Genomic DNA, 24,204 nt, shown 5'->3' with positions numbered 1-24,204 from the left:
CCTTCGTATCTCCAGAGATCATCCTTATATCCTAACCCTCTAACCATGACTTCTCACTGATCATCCTGCCATCCCCAGATCTCGCTTCCACACGTGTGGATCGTCTCCGCCACTCGTTAGTGTCCTGACTCGTCATTTCCGAGATGCAATGAAGTACTCACTGGGCAAGTCAGTGCTACAAAGCATGTCACTGAACTTCTCTACTCGGATACTATCTGATCAAGTATCTATCGCATGTCCAGCCTTCTGTTCAACCCCTTGCGACTCTCAGTCGCACTACGATCCACCCAGCCAGACCCGGTCTCCAGGGAAACACCAGCCTTAGACACCACTGCACAATGATGTAGTTCATGGCAATCGATGAATGATCGCTCTCCCTTGCTCGGAGATAGGGGGTTTGTTCCGGTTTGCTATGTGATATGGCCCCTTGCAGGGATCTTCATGATGCCATGATATGACGACATGTAAATAAACAAATATACTCAGTAGATAGATACTCCAACCAGAAGGAGCACTATGGATCTTCAGTCTGACCAGCACACTCCATATCAAGGTATTCGCTACATACACTTTCAGTGGACCCATATGCTAATGAGAACCTTATCGCCAACCCCACGTTGATCCGCATAAGCCCTGGTCGTTCGTTATGCATCTGCCCTCTTGTCTGCAACCTCCCTTCCCCTCAAAGATTCGCCCATATGTCTTGCCATCTATCGCCCCCCCCAAATACTCCGCAAAATTGACCGATCCGTAAGAGCAATAGCCACTGCAGTTCCACCGCATATCCCACCGAAAACGTTGACCATAGTCGTCCATCCGCCCAGGTCAACCAACAAACCGGCTACTAACGGCCCCAACACTTGGCCGCCAGACCAGGCCACATTGAACAGTCCGTACGCTTGCGCCGTCCCTCCCTGGTTTCCGAAGATCCCAGGATGTTTCTTTTCCTGGGCCTCCACGAAATTGCCCACTTCGGTCATCAAAGGAACCATTTGCAGAGTCTCGGCTACCCCGGCAATGAAAAGGAACATATAAAGGAGAACCTGGTCTCGAATCGTGTTTTCGGCGATAAGGCGTAGCAGGATGTAGACGGGACAGCCTAGTAGAAACCCCAGAAATGCAATGGGCCGAGGGCTGCAGCGGTCGACGGCGTCGCCTGTAGGACTTGATCAGTACAATCACGGTGCTTGTCTTGGGCCTACCTAGCTGACAGGACGTACCGATTTGAGGCGAAGAGAAGGCCGGGATACACAACGGCAGAAAACACAAGCCTATCATAAAGGGATCCCATTTGAAGGTTCTCATGACGTAGAGCGGAAGAACCTGTGCAGAGTGAAAGGGCTCAGTAGATAGCCCCAGGATTGTCCTGAAGGTGAGTCGGGGAGATATACGCACAGTATCAAAAGACGCATACACCATGGCGCTGACGATTGTCGCCCAAAGAATGACCAATACTGTGCCCGAACACATCAGTCGCAGCATTACGGGCACTGAGGATACTCTACTATTCGCTATCGCCTCGTCAATATTGTCGGATAACTGAGTCGAAGTAGGAGGGCTTCCAGCTGGTGGATCAGATGAAACTGATCTTGTAGTAGCATAATGAATGCTATCTGTGACTGACTCGCTATGCAATAGGCTTTCCCTTTCGTCATTGCCTTGTGGCTGCGTCCACCTAGACGCGGTCTTTCGTTCAATCATGACAAGACGGAGGATGATATCTAGGACCACGAGCGCGATAGCTATCACAAACACTGCATGGTATCCCAAACGAGATAGGCTGTGTTTGGTAAGCGCAGGGAAAGATGGCCAGATGCGCCGGATCTGAAGAACTCACACAATTCCTCCGATGAAAGGCCCGATCACTGTCCCCACTGTCATCGCCATAGAGACGTATCCCATGGCCGCACCAACTTCATCTTTCCCCACGGTGTCGACGACGAGCGCCATGCCCACCGTCCAAACCACGGCCGCGGAGAGACCCTGTAGAGCCCGCGCGACTACCAGCCCCGACATAGTCGACGCTACCCAAAACATCACCGTTGAGCCGCCCAGTGCGAGCAGTCCCATAATAAACGGTCCCTGTCGGGAGGTGCTTCTGTCGGCAAAGTAGCCGAATATCGCTATACGCAGTCAGACGACGTCATCGTTTGTGATAACATGGGCCGCAGAACGGCGCCAAACAGAAAGGAAAACCCACGAGAACCTACAAATATGGCACCTCCGAACGCAGCCAGCAGGATCGACATCCATTGTTGTACTACGGGGCTCCTCATCAGCGGTATTCTTTCCCCCACATCAGTCAGGCCATGGATACACACATTCATCATCCGGTACAGCAACACGCGTTTTCAAAACCACCGGAAGGATAGGAACAATCTGGCAACATTTCCATCAGAGATACCGCGCCTGGTGAGTGACCAGCGATGAGCAAGGGCGTACCATGCCATATATAAAAACATCCTATAATTGTCCATGTTAGCAAGCGGATAATCGCCTTGACCGCACTACCCACCGTAAAGACGGCTATGGACACCACCGAGATCACAAACCGCTTCGAAGAGCGGAATTCGAGTTTCCACGGTGGAGACGGAGCGGACGCTTTGGCATCGTGAAGTCCATTGGAGTGCATTCTTTCTCCTTATTCTAGCGGAGGAAATGGCAGACTGGACTCGAGTGCGAATGCACGGAGAATGAAATACTCCTGCAGGATAAATATGAGTGTGAAATTGAGAACTGACCCTGGAATTGAGAGCTTTTACCCAATGCTTGTGGTATGCAGAGAGCTAAAAGCTGCCGATGCTCAGCTCGGCGGGGAAAGGATCCACGCCAAAAGCAGGTCAGACGGTATGCTGGGAGCCTCCGATAGGGCGTGAGAGAGACCTAGGAAAGGACCCGGTGTATATTGGTCCTTTGTACTTATTTACTACAGTTTAATAGAACCTTGATTAACAGGAAAGTCTACAGTTAGGATAGAACAAGGGGCACATCTTATAGCATACAACTTTGGGGGCTACTGAGAAGAAAGCAAGACGGAGATTTTTTCTAGATTCGGGACTACCGGCAGTTTTGGTTCTTTCTCATGGGTTTGGCATTACCTCTTCACGCGTCGCTGAGTCGTTATCTTAATCGCATGGCTGTTTCGTCGACTAGGAAGGGACATGACTCCGTTAGAAAGAGGACTCCGCACACGCCATTCCCCGATCCCAAACAAGACAAGGAGAGATGGGGAATCATTCGACAACGAATAAAACAAGGCCAATCAAGTAAGCAAGGAACCCATCAATTGCAGATAACACGTGGTCCTCTCCTCTCCATATCGGCCGTAATGGTCATGGGTGTATCACCGTCCATCCACATAAAAGGGAATAACACAGGTCGAAACGAAGCGAAGCGAGCAAGAGAAAACAGGTAAAACAGAACAGTAAACTTTTCGACATGCCGACAATGGTGGCAGTGACTAGGCGAGAGCCAGAGACCTTGCCTGACGAAAGAGATCGTAAACCAAAGGGAGAGTCGGAGTAGAGAGAAGAAGTGACGATTGTAGCGTTGAAGAACAAATGGCCATCGAAATAACCAAAAACATGAAAAAAGGGACATGAGAGAAAGCATGCAGGGAAAAAAGAAAAAAAGAATAATCATGTCAGCTAGAACAAGAGCAAACAATTGAGACCCATTCTGTCACTAGGAGACGACTCGAGAAACTACGAGCGGCATCCTATGCTGTGCGGGATGTCTCAAACATACTCCCTTCTACAGACAGCGAGACATTCCGATCAAGTGATGGCTGGCATCGGGGTATCGATAGAATCTATGCGAATGTGCGACCAGACTGTCCACGGCGGTTGTTGCGCTGCCTTGAGCCCACTGTGCTCCAGCCTTCATCGTCGGCAGCCTCGGTGGACTGGGCAGGGCCACTCCTCCACTTACCATTTGTTTTGGTAGCAGTGGCATCCTTTGCAGCATCGGCAACAGCGGCTGAGGCTTTAGTCTCTTCCGTCTGATCCTGATCGACGGTCATACCGCTCTCATCCTCGCCGGCCCGCCGGAGGATCTCGAAATTCGCGCCACCTTGGGGTGTCTCCGTCGTGTCCTTGCCATTCGGGTCGGCCCCGGGTCCTTGATGTTCAGCCTTAGCCTGCTCCTTGGAGACCCGCTGCTTCTCTGCCTTGTCTGCCTTTGCCTTTTCATCCGCCTCCTTCTTTTGACGAATGGCTAATTGGCGGCGTTCCTCGACTTCCCTCTCGCGAGCAGCAGTATCGATGGGACGTGCGCCGCCAAATGGGCTAGATTTAGATTCAGTAGCGGGAGCAGCGCTTGAAACGGCCTCCTTAACCGTCCGTTTTTGTAGGTTCAACTTGGGGCGTGTGGCGGGGGCGGGGGCGGGAGCAGCGACGGCGGGGGTTGCAGGAACGGCGGAAGGAGAAGTAGGGGTGTTGCTAGGTTCCTTAGCAGGGGGCTGATCCGGTCGCATTCTGGCTCTCCAAGAATTATCCAGCTCGGCCGCAGTCGGGGCACGTTCCTGGAACTCACGTCGAGGAGGCCGAGAGCCATCCTGGGAGCGTCCCTCACCCCAAGCAGGTGAGCTTCTTCTAAAACTAGATCCTTCATTGGTTTGTGGGCGGCCACCCTCCCTCATCGGTCCGCTTGTCGGGGAAAGAGGGCCCTTGCGTTCCCAGTTGCCAAAGTCGCGGACTTTTCCATCCGACTCGAAATTGCGGCGTCCGCCTGCACGTTCACTACCTGCGTCGGAAAGGTTGTCGAGACCACGGCCAAAAGCGGAGCGATCAGGCACGCGACGCTGAGGTGCATCAGGAAGGGGGCCTTTGCGAGTCCAATCAAATTCCTTGACATCCCGTTCCTTGGCTGCAATTATGGTCAGCTGCGTCTGATGATTATGCAAAATAAAAACAGGGAAACTTACGCGGTTCCGCGATACTGACTCGGATTGCTCTTCCCTGGAGAGTAGCGCCTGAGAGGTCGAGAGCCTTTTTCAGACCATCGATAGTGGCAAATTCTACGTATCCAAAGCCCTTTGGACTCCGGGTCAACTTGTCTTCCACAATACGGACATTCGTCACACTGCAGTCGGCAAACAGGTCAGAGATATCCGCCGAAGTGGCGTCGAAGGACAGGTTTCCGACATGGGCGGTGTAGGGAGGTTCCGTAGGAAGGGGAAGGGGTTCCCTGATAGCGTAGCCACGATCTTTACTCTCCGCCGTCAGAGAGACATTCCAAATCGAGATATCATGCGTATGATAGGAGCGGGTTCCTTACCACCAAAGCCATTTCCGAAACCCGAGGTAGGAGGACCACCAGGGCGACGGTCACCCCCAAAGCCGGACTGCATAGAAGGAGCTACTGCATGTTAAGATCCAGGCTATCACAATGGGAAGGTAGAACTTGTCGGGGATAATGTCGGTTTACGCACCAGCTATAAACCATCCGTATCAGTAAAAGACCATCGAGTTTGTCAACAGCGACTTGCTACTTACCAGGCAAAGGCATGTCATCCATCTCATCAGCCCATGAGCCAAAGTCTGGTTAAATTAGCACCGATCAACCCCGCGGGGAACGGGCGGAAACCTACTCTCTCATCGGCCAAGAAGGTGCTTATGGACATCTTCTGGGCTTTCTGTTTTGCGGGCGCTAGATAACAATAATGTCAATAACCATCTTTCAACAAGTGTAAATGACGACAAAATCAACCCTGACAGCAAACAAGCTGCAGAGGGGCTGAAACGTACCCATGATTGCGGTTTGATGGACGTCCAGAAACGCGCCAAGGGAATAACTTGTGCGCGTCTCACACAAAAGGAAGAGTTATGAAGAAGATAAAGAGACTTCCAACAAGGAAGACTGTAGCGACTGAAAAATGACGTTTTATTGTATGTTTAAAGTGATGTGCGATGGGGGTTGCAGGAAAGCTCCGCAGTGAAGAGCAGAGGGGGAAAGTAGGTTAATCCGTGATGATAATTTTTAGTGATGACGCTAGAAAAGTCAGCCTCCAAAAACTGTTGGTGCGGCCTTTCGCTCTGGCGCCTCGACCCAATTCCGAGGGCTATTTTTGATTTTTTCCTAATTATTTTTTTCAGTTTTCCCCGTCTTGATTCTGTCACAATTGTGTTTTATATTTTCTTTTAATATTTCTGCATCTTTCAAAAACCCACAGATCGATCGAATAAAAGATCCAACGTAAAAATTAAGTAGCCATTTCTAGCGATAAACCCTTTCGTTGGCCCAGTCCGAATAATACACCTAAACGACTAGCCGATAACTAATACACGGTACATTCCAAATTCTCTGGTCCATCTCCCACTGCAGCCATGAGAGAGGTCTTTGACTGATCCAATTCAAGGTCGGAATTAACGAGCTATGAATGCTGGCAATGGTATTACATAGAGGATTTATCTACCTATCTGTCAAGAGCAATGCGATTTATTATTGGCGAGTAGTTCCTGTATTGTTCCTTGGTCTTGGCAGGGATTAACTCTCACCCAACATGAAGCACAAAGATTTTATCCCCCATATAGAATATGGACATCCACGTAGTTCCCTTCATTTGTGATACTGTGAGTTCTTGTCCCCATGAGAAGTTTTAAAACTTTTCGGGGTCAAAAAAGAAAGGGAAGGAGAGAGAAGAGCCGACAATTATTATTATATAAGCAATACACGTGATCTGATCACATGTTATTTCCGCCGCGAATATCCAGATATGAGAGACCAATTTGTAAACCAAGCTTCCGGAAGATATATCAGTGGAGTTACAGATTACAAGATGACTCGACCAGATTCTCAATGGCCTCCTAACTTTGAATTACATCCATGGTTGTCTTCTGTGAAAGTGGGAAGCATGGCAGGTTAGTACTTACTTCCCTGACAATTCAAGTCCAACTCTGGAGGAGTTGACCAACAACGAATGAAATTTTTTCAAAACATCCTGTCTAAGGCAGCATTAATTATACACTTTGCTTATTTCTATGCAATACAGCTCCGGTTGGGCTCATCACCGGAGGAATTGTAGGTGTTCTTCGAAATAAGCACCCAATGATCCATTCTCTTTCCATGGGTATCTACACGTTTACCTGGGGAACCTCCTTTTGGTGTGAGTTTCTCCTTGATTTCTGATGGACCCAGCTATGAACAATCCTAATGCTTCGTTTAAGGGATAAGGGGTAATATCCTAAACATTCACTACCAAGGCAATGCGACTCCAAACCAGCGCGCTTATGTCAGCGGCCTTTCCAGCGGCTTGACTGGCGCTATTGTCGCTAAACTTTGCGGTATAAGATTCCCGTTGAAAATGGTAGATGGTTAAAGGTTGGGGTGTTTAGCTGACGTGTGTCGATGAAAGGAGGCCGAGTCGTTCCATCGATCGTGGTTTTTTCGCTACTAGGCTATCTCGGGCAAGGCTCGTACAATATGATCGACGCATGGCAGATGAAACATGCAAATAGCCCATCTAAGCCAATCATGCAGCGAATAGCTGACTCTAAATGGATGCCCCTCAAGTCTCTTTCCGATGATGATTATCGGGACATGCTGAATGAAAAACTGCTGAGCATCGAGGCAGAAATGGCCATCATCGATGAGAAGATCGAAGAACTTGAAAAAGCAAAATCCAATAATGACCCAGGATCAGCGTTTCCCAAATCTACTTAAACATGACGGTAATATACGGAGAGCAGAATATCACTTTCTTAATAATGAGCCAGTTCGACACGTCCGTCTGATCATTGCGAAGCAAAAATCGATGATTGGTCGAAGTTGAAGATAGCCTCCACCCTTCTGTTTGGGAATGGGTTTGTTGAGCCAAGTGCTTTACAAGCAATGTGGACATCTGTCATGCATTGCAGTGGAAAGGGTTCTCGGTGCCCCTGAGTGGCCGCTCTAAGGGTTGAAAGGAGAACGATTTACAGTGTAGAACAACTGGCTGCTGAAAAGGGGCCGCAAGAACTTATATCCTTTCCACCTTGTACATTTACGTTATTATGATACATCATTGAGGAGGAATGGGTCCTGTTCTATATGTGAAAGATGTGATTATTTACCCGGGAACTATGACACTCATCCCTTGGTTGGTACCTTTGGTACCGAGTTGCTGTAATCGACCTGGGAAAAGAAGCTGATAAAGCCTTCTCAGCAGGAGAATTAACATAACGTAGTAGTTGTAGTAGATAACTATGATACATAATTTGCCAGTAAGAGTGTCTCCATTTATTTCTAAGCAAATGCCGAGACAGCCGATTCGGCCAGACTGTCTGGAGACCAAGTGGGCGGCTTTCCGCTTCTAATTCTGTCCGCGACTGGTTCAACCAGTACCACCAACCGAACTGCGTACATGGTTGATGGACCTGTGGTTCGTCTGGCCCGCTATCCCGTCATACTCTTTGCTCCCAGACACTAACTTATACCTTTCCAGTTGCCCCTCCTCGTGAAAAGCATGACTGACGTGCTATCTCGACCGTTTTGCTGCGACGCTTCTTCGGTTGCTGTGGAGTGTAGGTCCTAAATTCAGATCTGGCCTTCGCCGCATTCGAGCCCTCTAGACGGTAGATCGATCCGTCCGAGCCCAGCTGCTCAAAGGAGGTGAAGTCCACGCAACGCACTCGGAGACTGACATTCATTTTTCACGATCATTATCTTAGGAAACGCCTCTCGATGGTTCCAGCCTTGACCTCTGCCTTGTCCTTTCGACGCATCAGTACTCCTGATCGCGAGCCACGATGACGCTCTTCAACCCGACCACTATCCTCGTCGGTTTCCTCCTCCTCTACCTCTCCTCGTTCCTTATTTTCGCCATCGTTCGCATCGCGACAGGCATTTCCATCCAACGGATCGGATACCTCTCCCTGCGCCGCATTGCCTACGCCCCGAAGGAAGGAGTACAGATCGAGCTTCGCGGGCTCGGATTGTCTTTACACCCTCCTTCATTTGCTCAACCGACTTGGTTCAGTTTGCGGTTGACTGATTTGAAGGTGACGCTGGATCCTGCCGTTCTAGTGAAAAGTCAAAGGGCAGCAGACAAATCAGATGTATCGGAACCTCAAAGCTCGGAGGAGCTCGGTGGGCCACAGGATGAAGAGGATCATTCTTCTCTTCCTCCTCGGAGCAAGACATGGAAGACGTTGACCAGAATGAAGGAACACGTAAAACGACTCCATCGGAAAATTCACTGGCTAAAGTTGGTGGATGTTGTGGCCGTCAATACCACCATCAATTTCGTCGATGCTGGTCAGATACAAGTGGGATCTCTGTCCCTAGCGGTGGATACCAGACGCAAAATGGTGAACAGGGGAAAGTTATTCCGTCGCAAAAAGAAAGGGAGCGGGGAACAACGACCGATAGAATGGATAATGACGGTGCATAATGTCCTTCTTGCGATTGACGGCGGAGAGTCAACAGAGCTGCTGGATAATGTCGTGATTAACATACATGGCCTTCTCCACAAAGATTTGGAAGGACTTCGGGATTCATCCATTGCCTTTAAGATTGGGAGAATGCAGATCCCATATGATGACATGACAGCACTTATGCAACGGATTAAGCAATTTCGGCCGCCCTCTAAAGAAGCTACGAACAGTGATTTGGATGATGAAGTTTCCTTTGCTGATTTCGTAGAGGAACTGGATAGGCCTGGGAGTCGGGATGATGTGATCGTTCAGACTGTTGCGGACTCGAAGGAGTTTGCAAGCTCGCTTCTGCGCGGGATACAAGAAATACAGGTAGTTTTGAGTTTCTTCCGACTGTCTCGTGCCATCCAACCCCCTTCAGCGAAGGAAAGTTCCGTATACCTGAATGTTGTGACTCGTGAGCTTGGAATTGACCTCAATCGAATGGATCAAAACAGTCCCGCTCATCGCATGTACTTTCAGCGCAACGACGTTGCTCATCAGGCTCTTCTCGCTGCCCTCTCCCTTTCGGTCAGCTTGGACGATAGCTCGGGCGAGACAGATAACATCCTTTACATCCCTATGGCGACTACTACAGTGAAGACGACGCTCCCTTCAAAGACACTGAGCTCTTTTGACGAGTGTAATCCAGAAGATCGCAACACCAATATCTTGTTCGCGAATTTGGTGATCACATCCCCTTCGCTGGATTTGGAACCAAGACACGTATCCAGGCTTCTGGAATTGGCCCAAAATGGAGCACCGACTTCTCGTGGGAAGAAGAGAAATAAGCACCGGTTGATTTCCCGGCTACTCCCAAAAGCGAGCATAAAGCTCTCGGTCCATGAGCCTGTGGTTCGATTCGTGCTTCCCATATCTGAATTTCCACCTGGTGCTACAGAGGATGAATATAACTTACTCATATCTTCTATATCATCGGTCTCAGTTGAAATTGAGTCATCCCATTCTACCGAGGGTGTGGTCCACTACTCATTGTCGTCTATCTACCGGATCGCGTCTCACCAATTGTACTATCAAACGCCGTCAGGGGTCAAATACAACTTACTGACAACGGAAAACCTGGAGTTGAAGGGCTATTTGAGTGCATCTCCGGAAGTGCGCGTTATTGCCTCGGGAACTCTGAATGCGTGCTCCGCTCATATGGTTAATAGAGAGGTCAATCTTGGAATCAAGCAGCTTATCGAAGAATTCCAAGCCCAGGTACGACCAAAGAAAGGAATTTCTATGCCATTAGAGGAGCGAAACCCCAGCGCTCTACGGCAGGTTCCGTCTTGGCTGCTTCGCTTCCAGTTTGAGGCAACAAATATGAGCTTGGAAATTGCTGGTGTTGATGAAACCGTATCAAAGATTTCCCGAGGTGTCTCATTACAGCTCCAATCGTGGACCGCAGATTACAAGGCCCAGAAGAATGAGCCCAGTAACATTAGCTTCGCCCGTCGGCGCACTCCAAGCCATTCAACAATTGGCGACGAATCGCCATTCAGATTTCCCCCGACCTCGCCTCCCAGACAAACACAACACGGTGCTGCGGATGGGAGACGGCTCGCTCTACACATTCGCGGCTTTGAAGGATTTGTTATAGAATCAGAAGACTACCTGGAATCCGACCCATTCTTTTCATTGCCTAGATTTGAGGTTGCTCTCAGCACATCAAGTGACCGCCTTGGTCCTATCTTTCATATAAACTCCGTCCTGAAAGGTGTTTACCTTCAATACTCCCTATATCGCTTATACTGTCTCGGCATTGCCGTTTCCGTTCTCCAACATGCGTTCGTGCGTCACTCGCCAGAATCTGCGAGCGCAAGCCAATCTCCATGGAATGCAAAGCACCCTGCTCCATCCTCACCACTCCGTAGTGGTCCACAGCGGAATGAGCTTGTAACAGTCGACGTGAGAGCTACCGTTATTCAAATCAAGACTTTCATGCCGGCAGATCCTCCAATGCTATTCCAAGTTTATGGACTGTCCGCTGGCTCTCATCGATTCTCCCCCCCATTTTTAAAGGCTCATTTGGTCCGGTTGCACGCCGAGGCGCCAAAACTCAAGGGCGTTTGGGCAAGGATAATTAGCTTGAATAACTTCCGACTTGACTTGCGGACACTGAAGCTGAAGCAAGCTGCCGGTTTGATCGAAGAAAAGTCGATAGATATATGTGCCGATTTTATTCGCTTTGGTATCCCCCACCACATGGTTATGCATCGTATATTTGACAACATCATCAATACAGCGAAAGCGCTGAAGCAGCTTCATTACCGTTTCAAAACTCGCAGCCCGGAGTTTCACGCGGACAGAGACCCAGAGGAACCCAAGAAAGTGCCTAGGGTGTCTGTGCGAAGTAAAGCGCTGCTCTTCGCATTGGAGGATGATGCATTTGAGTGGAAACTAGGGTGCATATACCGGACTGGTCTTCTTGAGCAACGACAACGCCTGGCCCAGGAAGAAGCTTTCGAATTGAAAGTTCAAAAGATCAAGGATTCCGAACAGCGACGCGCCTCGTCTAGAATCCGAGCAAAATCTAGCCACAGGACTCTCCGCAGTGAACGGGCCAGTCAAGACACAAGACGGAGCAAAAGCGCCGACGCAAAGCCGCGGAACGATGCCGACAACAGCAAGGGCGGACGGGGGAGGAAGTTTCGATATGATGCTGAAGGCGCAGCCTGTCTTTCCTCCGAGTGTAAAGTGTCTGTAGAACACGCTTGGTATCGCCTTCAAGAGCATCATGCTCGGAGCTGGAAGAAGAAAATCGATGCTGCCCTGCGCTTCCAGGGTAGCTCTATCAAGGAGGTGAGAAATCTTTTCTCCGGAGCCGATGAGCCTCCCGAGGACGTGCAGGAAACGGAGACCGTGCTTGCTCTTCCCAATAGACCTCCTCTTCTGTCAGCCTTGATAAGCGACGTCAACCTGGTTATAGACAAACCTTTTTTCCCACTGGAAGAGTATCCTTCATTTCTCCATAAGATTGGGAAGGGCATGCCTCTGTCGATGACATATGCGTTGCTTATTCCAATGAGTTTCAATCTAGAAATGGGCGAAGCTCGCGCCAACTTGAGAGACTACCCGCTCGACTTGTTGCATATTCCGGCTTTGCGCCCCGGTCAATCTCCAAGGCTACCAAGCTGGTCACTGCGGACGAATTTTGTGATTGCCGAAGAGTACCGTGCTGTCAGTTCATCCAGACAAGTAGAAGTGGAACTTGTTCCCTCTACAGAACTTCCGGACGGATCCACGAGCCCTCCTTTCTCAATTAAAGTCTGGCGATCTGTCTCTCCTGTCAAGACGTACTCTGATCCCGTCTTCGAAATTAACACCAGTCTCCCAACAAGCATTTCATGGGGCATGTCCTATCAGCCTGTGATACAGGATATGATGAAAATTATAGAGGGATTCACTAAGCCGGATATTGATCCCTCTGACAGGGTCGGATTCTGGGACAAGATTAGACTGAGTTTCCACTCTCGAATCAGGGTCGTGTGGAAGGAAGACGGTGATGTTCATCTGCGACTGAAGGGCTCCCGCGATCCATACGTGGTAACAGGATTTGGCGCTGGGTTTGTAATGTGCTGGCGCAAAGATGTCACGTGGAATCTTCACACCAGCGATAACCCAATGGAATTCATGAGTGTCACGAGTGGAGAGTATGTGCTGGCAATTCCAGACTACAGCCATGAAGCCCGATACATAGCCGAGGCTACGGCGCAGGATTTGGAAACCATCTCGACATCAAGCGAGTTGAAGAACGCGGTCCACTTCAAGAAAGTCGTGGTGAAATTGTCTGGAGATGTCAGATGGGCGGCTGGACTTGTCTTTGAGCGCAATGCCGATGAGAGCAGACGGTCCTTTGAATTCCGACCGCATTATGACATTGTCCTCAAGAACCCCATCCATATTGATTCTACTGAACTAAAGGTATTTTAACAAGCTTGAACTATGATAAGAGCATGTCTGGCTAATCTTCGTATACAACAGGACTATGATGCTTATCGAGGCTTTCGGAGTAACCATATCCATTTGTCTATTGCCGTCGTCGCACCGGAAGGTAGGAACTGGACAGTTGACGATGTTCAACCGTCCACGAGCTATAACACATTTCACCTTTCTCCACGGGTTTTTACACATTTCTACAGCTGGTGGTCGCTCTTCTCTGGCGTCATGTCACTTCCTGTTCGCCAGGGACCACTCTGGCCTGGTATCACGACGACGAGTAAAAAATTCGGCCGCCATCTTGCCACTGTCAAATATAAACTGCTTTTTGCTCCCCTCTTTGTGGCACATATTTATAAACATAAGGACCGTGAGGATTATAACGAGGATGTTGTCACAGCAACTGGCATAAAGGTTCGCCTGGATAGTTTCAAGCTTGATCTTCATCAGCGACGTGAACAAATCAAAACCCAGGCCAAGGGGCGACTGGGACAGATACAAGCGAGTGCAATGCGGATCAACCAGACCCAGTTAGATCTTCAGGCTGCGGACTTCAGAGCTGTTTCGGCTTGTATCGAAGGAACCACCCTGGCTGATGTTGAGAAGAACAAGGATGACATTATATCTTCGTTCCAGCAGCCTGTCGCCTCTGTAGATCTTTCTCGCTTCACTATCCCTGACCAAAACCTTGATTGGGTTGATATGGATGACTTCGTGGAGTTGGATTGGATACTCCCGCAAGAGTCAAATCCTCAAACGCAGATCTTACCTCTGGCATTTACGCCACGCTTCACCTATTTCCGCCAGACAGATCATGGCAATATACGTCCGGATGAAACGGGTTATAGTACATTTGGAAATGAGCCCACTCATGAATGTGTCATGTCTGAGAGTAATGACCCGCGTCGGGTGCAGATGGAGCTTATCAGGGATCGTCTCGCTACTGTGGAAGCACAGATCCGGGTGTGTAGCCATACTATGGACGAACAGGAACTTCGGATGACCAAAGAAGTCAACCCCGATCCAAAGCTGAAGACTCAGCATAATGACTACGTCAAACAATCGGAGTCTTTGGCAAGGCGGCGGGCATTCCTCTCCGGCGGACTTCAGCGCCTCGAAAGGCAGCTTGTGCGAGATGAAAGGTCATCTACAGAGAAGACTCCCGAAATGATAGCCAGCGACACCGCCGCCAGAATCCAGGGAGACTCCGAATCAACCATCGATGGCAAAGATGCCGATCTTGCCGGGCTCTATTCCTCACCAAATGATGAATTTACTAGCGACTTTAACAACCGGTTTATGATCCATAATCCGCAGCTTAAATGGAACAATTCTCTCAGGAACATCATCCTTCGCTATAGCCACCAGGTCAGCCAGCGACGTGGGTTCGTATATTACATGTCTCAGAGAGCCGTCAAATTCATCCTGGATATTGTCGAAGAGCAGAACAAGAACAAGCAGAGACATTCCAAGCTGTTTCGAAACGCATCGAGACGGCCTTCCGATGCCCGGTGTCTTGAGGCCGATGACGACACTGTGGAGGATCGGATTGAGCAATTACTCAACGATGCGAAGCGGTTTGTAAATGCAGACACGCAGGAAGGGTTGGGCCAAAACGGGCAAAGCAAGCCCAAATCCGATGGCTCCAGTGAAAACATATCACCAGAATTCACGGCCCAAAATAGTTACCACCTTCGGCTCATTGCGCCCCAGATCCAGCTTCAGAGCGAGAAAAACCAGAAATCTGTCGTGCTCGTCGCGGCCAAGGGCATGCAGCTCAAGGTTGTGTCAATTATGGACAAGGAGCGTGTGTCTGACGATGTCAGCGGCCTGGTACAGCGTCGCTTCACCCTCGAAATGGATGGAGCCCAGTTCTTCGTTGCAACACAAAAGAACCTCATGGCCCACCTTCACTTCTATGCCGGCAACAAGTATGGCAACTCTCCAGGTTCAGCTTGGCCACCCTGGTTGACTCTCGAAGCGATGTTTGATTTCGAGCTGAATCCATTTGGCTTTTCGAGAATTATACAGAAGACATCGGCCTGCCTGCGGTATGACAAGTACAACAACCTTCGTCTGAAGTATAACGAGGAGGTAGCCAAGGGACAGAGCGAATCGGGCCAAAAAAATGTTCCTGACGGTCAAGAGACACGAATGGATCACATCAGCGTGGATTTCCCACATTTCCGCGCCATCTGTGACTCGGCTGAGTACTACACCATGTTCATCATCGTAGTCGACTTGCTTCTCTACAGCGAACCCCTAGAAAAGGTCCGGAACGAACGTCTCGAAAGGATCATGCTGGGCGCCGATTTCAGCGATCTTCGCGGCGCTCCGGAGATGGTCTTCAAGCTGCAGTCTCGTATTCGGCAATTGGGAGAAATCAAGGAGCATTTCCAGATTAATGCAAAATATCTGGACAAACAAGGCTGGGAAGATCGTCTGGTACTTGAAGATGATTTGGCTCAGTGTGAAGATGAGCTCTTCTTTTTGATGAAAGCCATTACGACGTCGCAGCGCAGGGTCGAGCCAACAATGTCCGGTGCGACGGGGATCCTGCGCTGGAACATATCCGCCAGTGAAGTAGTGTGGCATCTAATGAGGGACGAGTCCGAACCGCTGGTTGAGTTCCAGCTGAGAAATGCCGAGTATGACCGCACCGATAACAGCGATGGTTCAAATCGCAACTTGGTGGCTGTCGAACGACTGTACGGGTTGAATCTGCTCTCAGAAGCCATATATCCTCAAATCATCGTGCCGTACCTCGACGAATCTAAGAACCTGCATACCCCGGACGATCATATGATCCGAGTCAGCTGGCGCATGCTGGAGGCTGTTGCGGGCATTCCGGTTTTGGACGACTTTGAGGTTTCATTATTCCCCCTCAAGATCCAACTGGAACACGAGCTCGGCCAAAAAGTATTCGAGTACGTATTCCCGAATGTCGGAGCAAGCGGCTTCGAGAATGGTGGATTTTCGCCCTTCATGATCAAAAATATGAAGCCGCTGGACAGTTCAGATTCGGAAGAAGAAGAGGATGGCAGTCCAACCTCACCTCCCACAGAGCATCGTGAGACCGGTGATACATCGACCGACGACTCGCAGCTATTGAAAGGGCCTGGCGCTATTGAGCTACGGCTGCAGCCAACCCTTTCGTTGTCCGAAGAGGGCAGACCCCGATCCCATCGTTCCAATCAACTTAAGGGTCTTGCAATGACACCCTTACCTAAGGAAAGTAGTCGGGCTAGTTCATCTCGTCACCTCGCACGCCCTGCAACTAGCGGCGCGTTAACGAAGAAGAGATCGGCGGATAGCATGCGTCTTCTGGCAAGGCAAGGCACTGATAAGATTCTCACAAATGGTTCAACGACCAACCTTGGCGAGGACAAAGGAAAGAAATTCAGCCTGGCTAAGATACCTAGCAGAAATGTCAAGTCGAAAGAGGTCACCGATGATCTATCGCAGATGATGTCTCGCGCATCGAACTACATGACACTGGCCCATATCAAGGTCCACGATGTGGTGCTCTGCATGAGCTATAAGGGCAAATCCGAGCACAATCTGGAGGACATTCACGATTTTGTCTTCCGGTTACCCGTCCTAGAATATCGGAACAAAACGTGGTCGAACTTGGATCTCGCCTTGCGATTGAAGAAAGATGTGGTCAAGGCCCTCATTTCCCACGCGCCTGCAATACTTGGGAATAAGTTCTCGCACCATCGGCCCACCAAACAACAACTGAAGCGACAGCGCGAGCTTGCGACCTCGTACCAGGTCTTGCATAATTCAGACACCAACATAATGTCCGACAAGACCCGCAGTCTCGCCAGTCAAGACTCCAACAGCGAATATTCCGAGTCTCGCTCGCAACGATCTATCCACTCGGGGACCTCTCCACTCGCACGATCCAACTCTCTAGGCTCCAGCATGCTCAGCGCCCCAGAGCAGGGCGGGATGGCATTCGATGCTCGTTCAGCTAGCGAAGTGGACGTGGATGCTCGCTGGGAGGTATGTAATTCATTCCTGACACCGTTGTTGAATGGTTAAAAGTGGATTGGCTAACGTGATGTTTTGTACAGCAATCTCGTCGGATCGTGAACCCTTCCACACGGCCAATGACTTCGGGCGCCACCATTTCCCGTTCTCAAACTGCCAAACGTTGGGACGGACCGGATGAGAGGTGAGTTTCATTCCCTGAAACTAGTGCTCATCATCGTATACTATCTAACCGGGTGTCTAGTAACAACAAGATGACGCTTCGCAGCTTCGGCCGGAAGTTGGTGCCATCACGAAAAGGCGGATAATTTCACTTGCGAGAATATGGATCGTTCCTCCTCCCTTCTCTTCTTTCTTTCTAATTTTCTCTATATTTCCTGGCTCTCCTGCAGCCTTGTTGGACATCGCGACCTGGCAGTTTCTGCCACTAGATACCCCGGTGTAATATGGGTGTATATAGGCGTCCCTCTTTCTTCCGTATATAACTTTTCTTTCCCACTGGGTTCCCCACCATTTTATTTTTATTTTTTTTTTTTTTTTTTTTTTTTTTTTTTTTTGGATACTCCGTGTTCTGTTACTTCTGTCATTCTTTGATTCTTGGTTATTTATTATTCTAGCCGTGGGCTTCGTCTTGGATACCTTTTTTTTTTTTTTTTTTTTTTTTTTTTTGAACTGTATAGTTTCTTCCACCCGTCCACTGATTCCACATGTTCAATTCGCAGAGCATGAAAGTGAGGATGATCCTTCAGATTTGGGAGATGGCGGTATGCATGCAAAACTTGGGTGTATAAGATCAAAACAGCTGCGGTAGATGACAAGGAAGAATTGACTAGCCATCGACTGCAATCAGCCAGTTGCCCAGCCCCAGACTTCGTAATATCTTCTGTCTAATGATGGCAATGCCTGTTAATGGCCACATCACTGCCATCATCTGCGGGCCTTTACTTCCCCTTTGCACATTGCCATCGTTGACCAAGCCCGCCATACTAGACGGTAGATTGCTAGCGAGAGTACGACGGCTGAAAACTGCTAAGACCATATATAAGTTATTTAGACATCACCCACCGTCTCTGGTTCCCCCGTCTGTATCGAAAGGAAGCAAAATTGTCACTTTCCTTGGATGCCTATGCCTGGGCCAAAGGATGAATACATAGGGAGAGGAGGAACGATAGAGATAAAGACGAAAGAAGGGAGAAGGATTGGATATACTCCGTAGATGGCTGTCTTTTCTCTCAATTAGTATGCAATGAGCTGCAAATTGGTCGAATTGATTCAAAGCCATAATGTTGGTAAGGGCTGCACCTCGCATGGAACTGAGGGGTTCGAGAGCACTCCAGGATCGAACTAGAGGTTGGAGGCATCGTCAGTAGAGAAAGAGATATCTTGAGATCTATCATATGAGGGAATAATATTGTTTGGTTCTCGGGCTCCAGGATTGCAGAAGCCTGTCCGCGGCGTGGGCCTGCGCCGCACTAGTCCGTCTATAGTGCAAATAGAGATGGCGGCCAGGAAAGGACGGCCCAGGACCTATATCGGGCGTATCAAGTACTTCAAATCGCGTTATTACTCTCGGTACACTGAAGATAGTATGTATGTACTGTACCTAGTAGTATTGCGTACTTTAACTATGCTATCTATTGGATTGTCGGATTCAAGTATGTCCCCAAATGAGGAGGTTGATTCACAATGAGCCGATGACTCTATTCATTCTCGCAATAGTACTATCACAGCACAGTTGCTCCTTCAGCTCCTCCCGGACGACAGCCGTACCCAATATTGATGAGTGAATTTATTCCATAGAAAAATATGGTAACAGCCATGTCAAGGGGTAGGTAGGTAGTTGGTGAAACCACTTTGATCTTGACAGAATGAGCAATGGAGCAGCAAACCTATCTCCGAAGGTAGCAGTCGACATATCATAACAGTTTGGTTCCCAGAACTATAATTAACGAAGTAGACAGATACAACCCTTGGTTATAGCTTAAAAAATGGACTGCCGATCTGATTCGTCTCTGTAATCTCATAACTAATATATATTGCCTCCGTGGTCTCTGTCTCTCCGCAGAAGATGGAATTACCTTTGCATAACGCATCGGCCAACGTTGAACTTCCTTAAAGCACAAAGATTAATCACTGTACTTGATTCCATGCTATGGAAATCACGTTGAAATCATATCACATACTCTCTGGGACCGGTCCAGTCTATTATGCTGAGGTTGGTCCTACGCTCTTCAGTGCTTTGCCACACAAATGTCGAATTTGAATCCATCTCCCAAGAACCATATTCAGTCGTTCCCTTTCCTGCTTGGCCGAAATGGCAGCGTTGCCACTCGCAACGGGCATGTTGTCCATGGCATTCTGGATACTTTTGATCGTCACCTCGCTCTCCGTTAGGTAGGTACGGATCCAGTCACAGATTATCCCCGCGGTCTTTTGAGGATCGACGTTCCGATCAGACTGACCAAGAATGTATTTTCGCCAATCCCTGAGAGACATATACTTCAAACATGCGACGAGCTCCACATTGGAGCTGACGCCTTCTGCCGTTACTTCGTAGTTGCTATTAATCAAAAAATGAGAGACAATCCGACTATAGAGATCCATCGTGGAGATATACCCACCCAAAATATTCGCGAAGCACCAGCTCCTTCTTCTGCTCAGCTGTGAGGCTCTGGAAGATTATATCATCTAAGTATATGGAATCTGACGCGTTCACGTCGAGGTAAAAGCCATCTGGAGCTCGTCAGTAAATGCTAGCTACCAATAATTAGGGCAGACTGACATTCAACCAGGAGAAAGTCATTAGAATGTGGTCCGTAACTCATATATACTTCTTCACCTGGCTCTGCATCTGGCATCAGCTATCACCCATTGGTACGATAAGTACAACTCCACAATTACCGTATCTTCTCGTCGCTGTGAACGTATATGTCCTTCCGTCAAAATTGACACCACAAGCCTATATGATCCGTGCGTAAGCGAAGACCCATTACTGATGGAGACATGCACCAACCGCATCATCCTCATGGTTAAAGTAATCTGCAAAAGGAACCAACGCTATGGCATCATTCCAATCCTCCGGCTCGCCCTTACCAGGCGAGGTATAATAAAAACTACGCGAGTTCACAATGAGCCAATTATACGTAAACGTCTTCCAATCCGTATTGGGAAACGCCGAGAGAACATCCCCCCACGCGTCATTGAAACGTTTCTCCTGCTGCGCAAGTAGATCCTGATATCTCGTTTCATAGCCCATGTTCACCGGGATTTTCTTGAATGTATTCCACATCCCTGAGATAGAAGGAGGAAGGACGCTCCGACGCGACGAGCTTTTGGGAACCGAGTGCGATGCCCGAAGGTGCTCCGGCCATAGCATAGGCATGTTGTCTTCGAATTCCTGCAAGCTGGGCCAAGTCTTCTGCCAGGCCTCTAGCCGTTCACGGGTATCCCCATCGCCGTGTGTGAGAAACGCCGCAAGGATCCCATGGATGGAGGATCCCCCCAGGAACCGATCCACGAACCGTGGTGGGATTGAGTCGATAGTCAGCATTACAGCTAGAGGAACCGAGAGCATGACTTCACCCTCCTTGGCGCAGATAACAAGTTAACCATTGAAAGTATTCGGGCACTGTGAAGCACTTGTGGCCGGCATTACTAGCACTTACTTCTATTGTTCTAGTAACGATCATCCCCAATCGTCGACCGGGGAACCTAGCTGGTGCCACACCGTTGATCTTGACCCCGTTGGAAACAGCCCATTGCATAAAATTCAGGTGCTCTTCACCCAGTGCGCCATCCATCTTTGATGATTTAGAGATTTTTAGCTGCTCCAGGGAGAGACATGTCGTTCTGGACGTTCATGAAGTCCCGCCAATCATATAGACCCAATGTTGATCTTGCTTATATAATCCCATCCATGCAGAAACAGAAAAATATTAGGAAAAAAGGTCCAGCTCCGATGCGACAGCAAGACATACTCCCTCGCGTTGCAATTCCCGACCATGCCTTCGGAACGTGCCACTGGTGCGCTCGCCGAGTCCTCCAGTCAATCAACGAATGCTGCCGCCGACTCCAATATCGACCATGCGGCCTCGATCAGATATTGGAATAGTGTGCCGGCCACTTCCAACGCTATGTTAGCCATGCTCGGCAACTACCCCTGGTACTCGCGCATTGATCTCCGAGGATCCAAAACCTTCCTGGCCAAGGTCCGACGGATGATTCCGTCCTGTCCGACGGAGGGCAAGCTCAAGCTGGCGGTGGATTGCGGAGCGGGTGTCGGACGCGTGACGGAAGGGTTTCTCAGCCATGTCTGTGAAGTGACAGACGTGGTAGAGCCGGTTGCGAAATTCACCCAGGTTTTGCACGACGGAGCATTGAAGCGATCCGGCGTCGTCGGGGATATCTATACCCTGGGCATTGAGAGCTGGAATCCCGACAAAAAATATGACCTGATCTGGACTCAGTTTTGTGTTGGGCATTTGACAGATATTCAGCTGTTGCAGTATTTTATACGCTGCCGGGGGGCCCTGACCGAGACGGGGATTGTTGTGGTCAAGGAGAATATGTCGACTGATCCTCATGGTGATGATATGTATGATGATGAGGATAGCAGTGTGACTAGGACGGATGAGAAATTCAGATCCATATTCAACGAAGCTGGCATGACGGTGATTACATCTGAGCTGCAGTTGGGATTCCCGAAGAATTTCAAGCTTTTACCCGTTCGATTCTATGCTTTGCGACCAAAGAGCTGAAGTACTTACCGCTGGTTACTTCGCTTCATGACTATGTGAAGGGACCTCAGATTTGTCTACGTTTGCTGAAGCCCTGTGAATGACAACGCCATACCGATTGAGACAAACGTTGAAAATCCTCGACTCCTCCCTTATCTGCCACGCAACCGGCTGATCGGACGCACACGTCCCAGACGCGCTCTTCATCCTCACTTCGTGCGGCTGCCGTCTCTAGCCGTAAGTGTTACACTGCGCAGTACCTATTACGCAGCTTCCCTCTAGTTTTAGGGTTATCGTATATTATCCATTTACCCCTCATACGGAAAGCTCCTACACGAGTCAACCAATATAGATATTCAAATCAGTGCTTGTGGCATCCTGCAGGTAGAAAGTGCATTGTGCTTCTGTATTCATACATTCTAAAAAGGTTAACACAAGGGTATCTATATACGGCACATTAGAGTACATCACGTATGGAACATGTCATCGTCAATCCTTTCCTGCTGTAGAACAAATTCCGATGGAGGAATACGGCTATCTTCGTCCTCATACTATTGAGCGGTTGAATAGTTTATGAAATATGCCTCTTAAGGGCGGAGCGTTGTTGTATAGGAAGAACATTTGTGTTCAAAAGCAAGTTGTAAGGATATATCTAGAAAATGGTTAATGAAAATCTCCGTGATTACAGATTCGACTGGCCATCGCACGGCGTTGGCGGTGCTGATGCCTTTTCTCGAACCCACGGCAAGTATTGGGGTAGTGTCTCAAGTCGGGTTTGATCGCTGGGTGCACTGATGTCATCTGTATATGGTATGCCTCCTTGCCCACGGTTCTCCTGCCAAGCCTGCTTTTCGCGACGGAGGTCGCTCTGGACCCAGGGAATCGTGATTAGTGTCCAAATGCCGGCCCATACGAAGGGTAATGACCACCCCAACTGTGAAAGCATGTTAGTGCTCCACCATTTCTAATTTTGCTCTACTCAAGTGAGAAAAGCCTTGGGACTTACGGTAAACGCAACTGGCTGAGACGTGGTGAAGATTATTGCAGTAATAGCGGCAGCAAAAATAATAGACCCCCCAGCCCAGAAGCAATTCATTTGAAAGAGCATCCGTCGAAAGTAAGGACTCGACAGATAACGAATCCGAAGCGCATAGCGATAGATCTGACCACCGCCTCCGTCGACAGCGACAACATCTTCAATGAGGACATACAAGGCGGTAGGCATCACGGAGCCCTTTGGCGTCGAGGATATTCGGAAAGGAGCTTTGAAACCGCATATTCGGAGCATATCCAAGGCCAAGTAAACACCGCCGAAGTAGAACATTACAGTGGGCAGTACCATAGCCACGAGTCGCACTGTATGGGGTATCTGATGGTTAGAGACGATTTACTATGAGACGGGCACGATGAAAGGTCGTACCGTACGGCTCTTCAACCACCGTTCCGCTGAATTGTCGTTAGCTGCCAACCGCGAAAAGAACAATGGTTGTACCACTTACACTATCAGTTCCACTGCCAGAATTAACCAGACGATGGTGAAATTGATGTGAAAGAAATCCAGCTATGGCCACCAATTAGCCCCCACTATGTTTGAGCAAAAATTATTCGAATTTAACCTTACCCATGATTTCCTTGCATTCAGTGGTCGGGCTCGGGAGTCTTTCCGGAAGAGATTGTATAGTCGGTAGAAGTACTCGAATACCGAAATACCTCCCAACGACGCAGTGACAATGCTAAACACTGTCGGAAGAATTGTGATTAGTGTACATCCCCATTGAAACGACAGATGTACAATACAAGACAAATAAAGAAACGTACCGATGTTATGGGAGAGGTTGGTGCCAAACCAGAGCCCCCAGTACAAGGCTATAGGTTGAGCCGCCGCATCGAGAATGAACAATGTCCAGAAAATCGCAATGGATTTTTTTCGGGTGCGCAGCGAATAAGGTAGCGGAGGAGGCTCTGAGGTCGATGTGTTGGCCGTTCCTTCTTCCTCCATCTGCGTGGCCATGTAGTAGTTGGCGGTATTCGGGATGGGATGGATGGAGTGAAATGCTATGAGTTCGAAGTCATACAGGGGGGTAATTCATATTGCGGTTGGTGAGGAATAATAGCCGTGGCGAGTCTGGACCTTTCAT

General features: G+C 49.0%; 7 protein-coding genes across 7 annotated transcripts; 3 read left to right on the top strand and 4 right to left on the bottom strand.

Moving 5' to 3' along the window:
- Positions 1–710: 710 nt before the first annotated feature.
- Positions 711–2,632, bottom strand: ATNIH1004_004086 (MFS transporter; the record flags this gene model as incomplete). The annotated part of the gene is made up of 7 exons (XM_033568758.1): positions 711–1,156; positions 1,221–1,780; positions 1,838–2,123; positions 2,201–2,260; positions 2,322–2,379; positions 2,443–2,463; positions 2,516–2,632. The coding sequence occupies 7 exons, from the start codon at positions 2,630–2,632 to the stop codon at positions 711–713; spliced, it is 1,548 nt and encodes a 515-aa protein (XP_033427564.1).
- A 1,179-nt stretch (positions 2,633–3,811) lies between these two features.
- Positions 3,812–5,350, bottom strand: ATNIH1004_004085 (translation initiation factor 4B; the record flags this gene model as incomplete). Its single annotated transcript, XM_033568757.1, has 3 exons — positions 3,812–4,866; positions 4,925–5,206; positions 5,278–5,350. The coding sequence occupies 3 exons, from the start codon at positions 5,348–5,350 to the stop codon at positions 3,812–3,814; spliced, it is 1,410 nt and encodes a 469-aa protein (XP_033427563.1).
- A 1,715-nt stretch (positions 5,351–7,065) lies between these two features.
- Positions 7,066–7,662, top strand: ATNIH1004_004084 (uncharacterized protein; the record flags this gene model as incomplete). Its single annotated transcript, XM_033568756.1, has 3 exons — positions 7,066–7,105; positions 7,167–7,283; positions 7,355–7,662. The coding sequence occupies 3 exons, from the start codon at positions 7,066–7,068 to the stop codon at positions 7,660–7,662; spliced, it is 465 nt and encodes a 154-aa protein (XP_033427562.1).
- A 1,064-nt stretch (positions 7,663–8,726) lies between these two features.
- ATNIH1004_004083 (FMP27 family protein) lies at positions 8,727–17,638 on the top strand (the record flags this gene model as incomplete). Its single annotated transcript, XM_033568755.1, has 4 exons — positions 8,727–13,319; positions 13,380–17,342; positions 17,414–17,514; positions 17,575–17,638. The coding sequence occupies 4 exons, from the start codon at positions 8,727–8,729 to the stop codon at positions 17,636–17,638; spliced, it is 8,721 nt and encodes a 2,906-aa protein (XP_033427561.1).
- A 1,897-nt stretch (positions 17,639–19,535) lies between these two features.
- ATNIH1004_004082 (SET domain-containing protein) lies at positions 19,536–21,130 on the bottom strand (the record flags this gene model as incomplete). Its single annotated transcript, XM_033568754.1, has 6 exons — positions 19,536–19,890; positions 19,952–20,063; positions 20,113–20,175; positions 20,232–20,289; positions 20,344–20,916; positions 20,996–21,130. 6 exons carry the CDS (start codon positions 21,128–21,130, stop codon positions 19,536–19,538), a joined length of 1,296 nt encoding a protein of 431 aa, XP_033427560.1.
- A 201-nt stretch (positions 21,131–21,331) lies between these two features.
- TAE1_2 (N-terminal protein methyltransferase) lies at positions 21,332–22,087 on the top strand (the record flags this gene model as incomplete). Its single annotated transcript, XM_033568753.1, has 1 exon — positions 21,332–22,087. The coding sequence occupies one exon, from the start codon at positions 21,332–21,334 to the stop codon at positions 22,085–22,087; it is 756 nt and encodes a 251-aa protein (XP_033427559.1).
- Positions 22,088–22,748: 661 nt separating this feature from the next.
- Positions 22,749–24,077, bottom strand: ATNIH1004_004080 (uncharacterized protein; the record flags this gene model as incomplete). The annotated part of the gene is made up of 6 exons (XM_033568752.1): positions 22,749–23,000; positions 23,073–23,422; positions 23,487–23,512; positions 23,566–23,627; positions 23,688–23,806; positions 23,885–24,077. The coding sequence occupies 6 exons, from the start codon at positions 24,075–24,077 to the stop codon at positions 22,749–22,751; spliced, it is 1,002 nt and encodes a 333-aa protein (XP_033427558.1).
- Positions 24,078–24,204: the final 127 nt, after the last annotated feature.

Source organism: Aspergillus tanneri (assembly GCF_003426965.1).
Source record: "Aspergillus tanneri strain NIH1004 chromosome Unknown AapTan_3_pilon_pilon_pilon, whole genome shotgun sequence".
In the NCBI taxonomy this organism is placed as follows: Eukaryota; Fungi; Ascomycota; class Eurotiomycetes; order Eurotiales; family Aspergillaceae; genus Aspergillus; species Aspergillus tanneri.
This window is presented reverse-complemented; position numbering and strand designations above follow the sequence as displayed.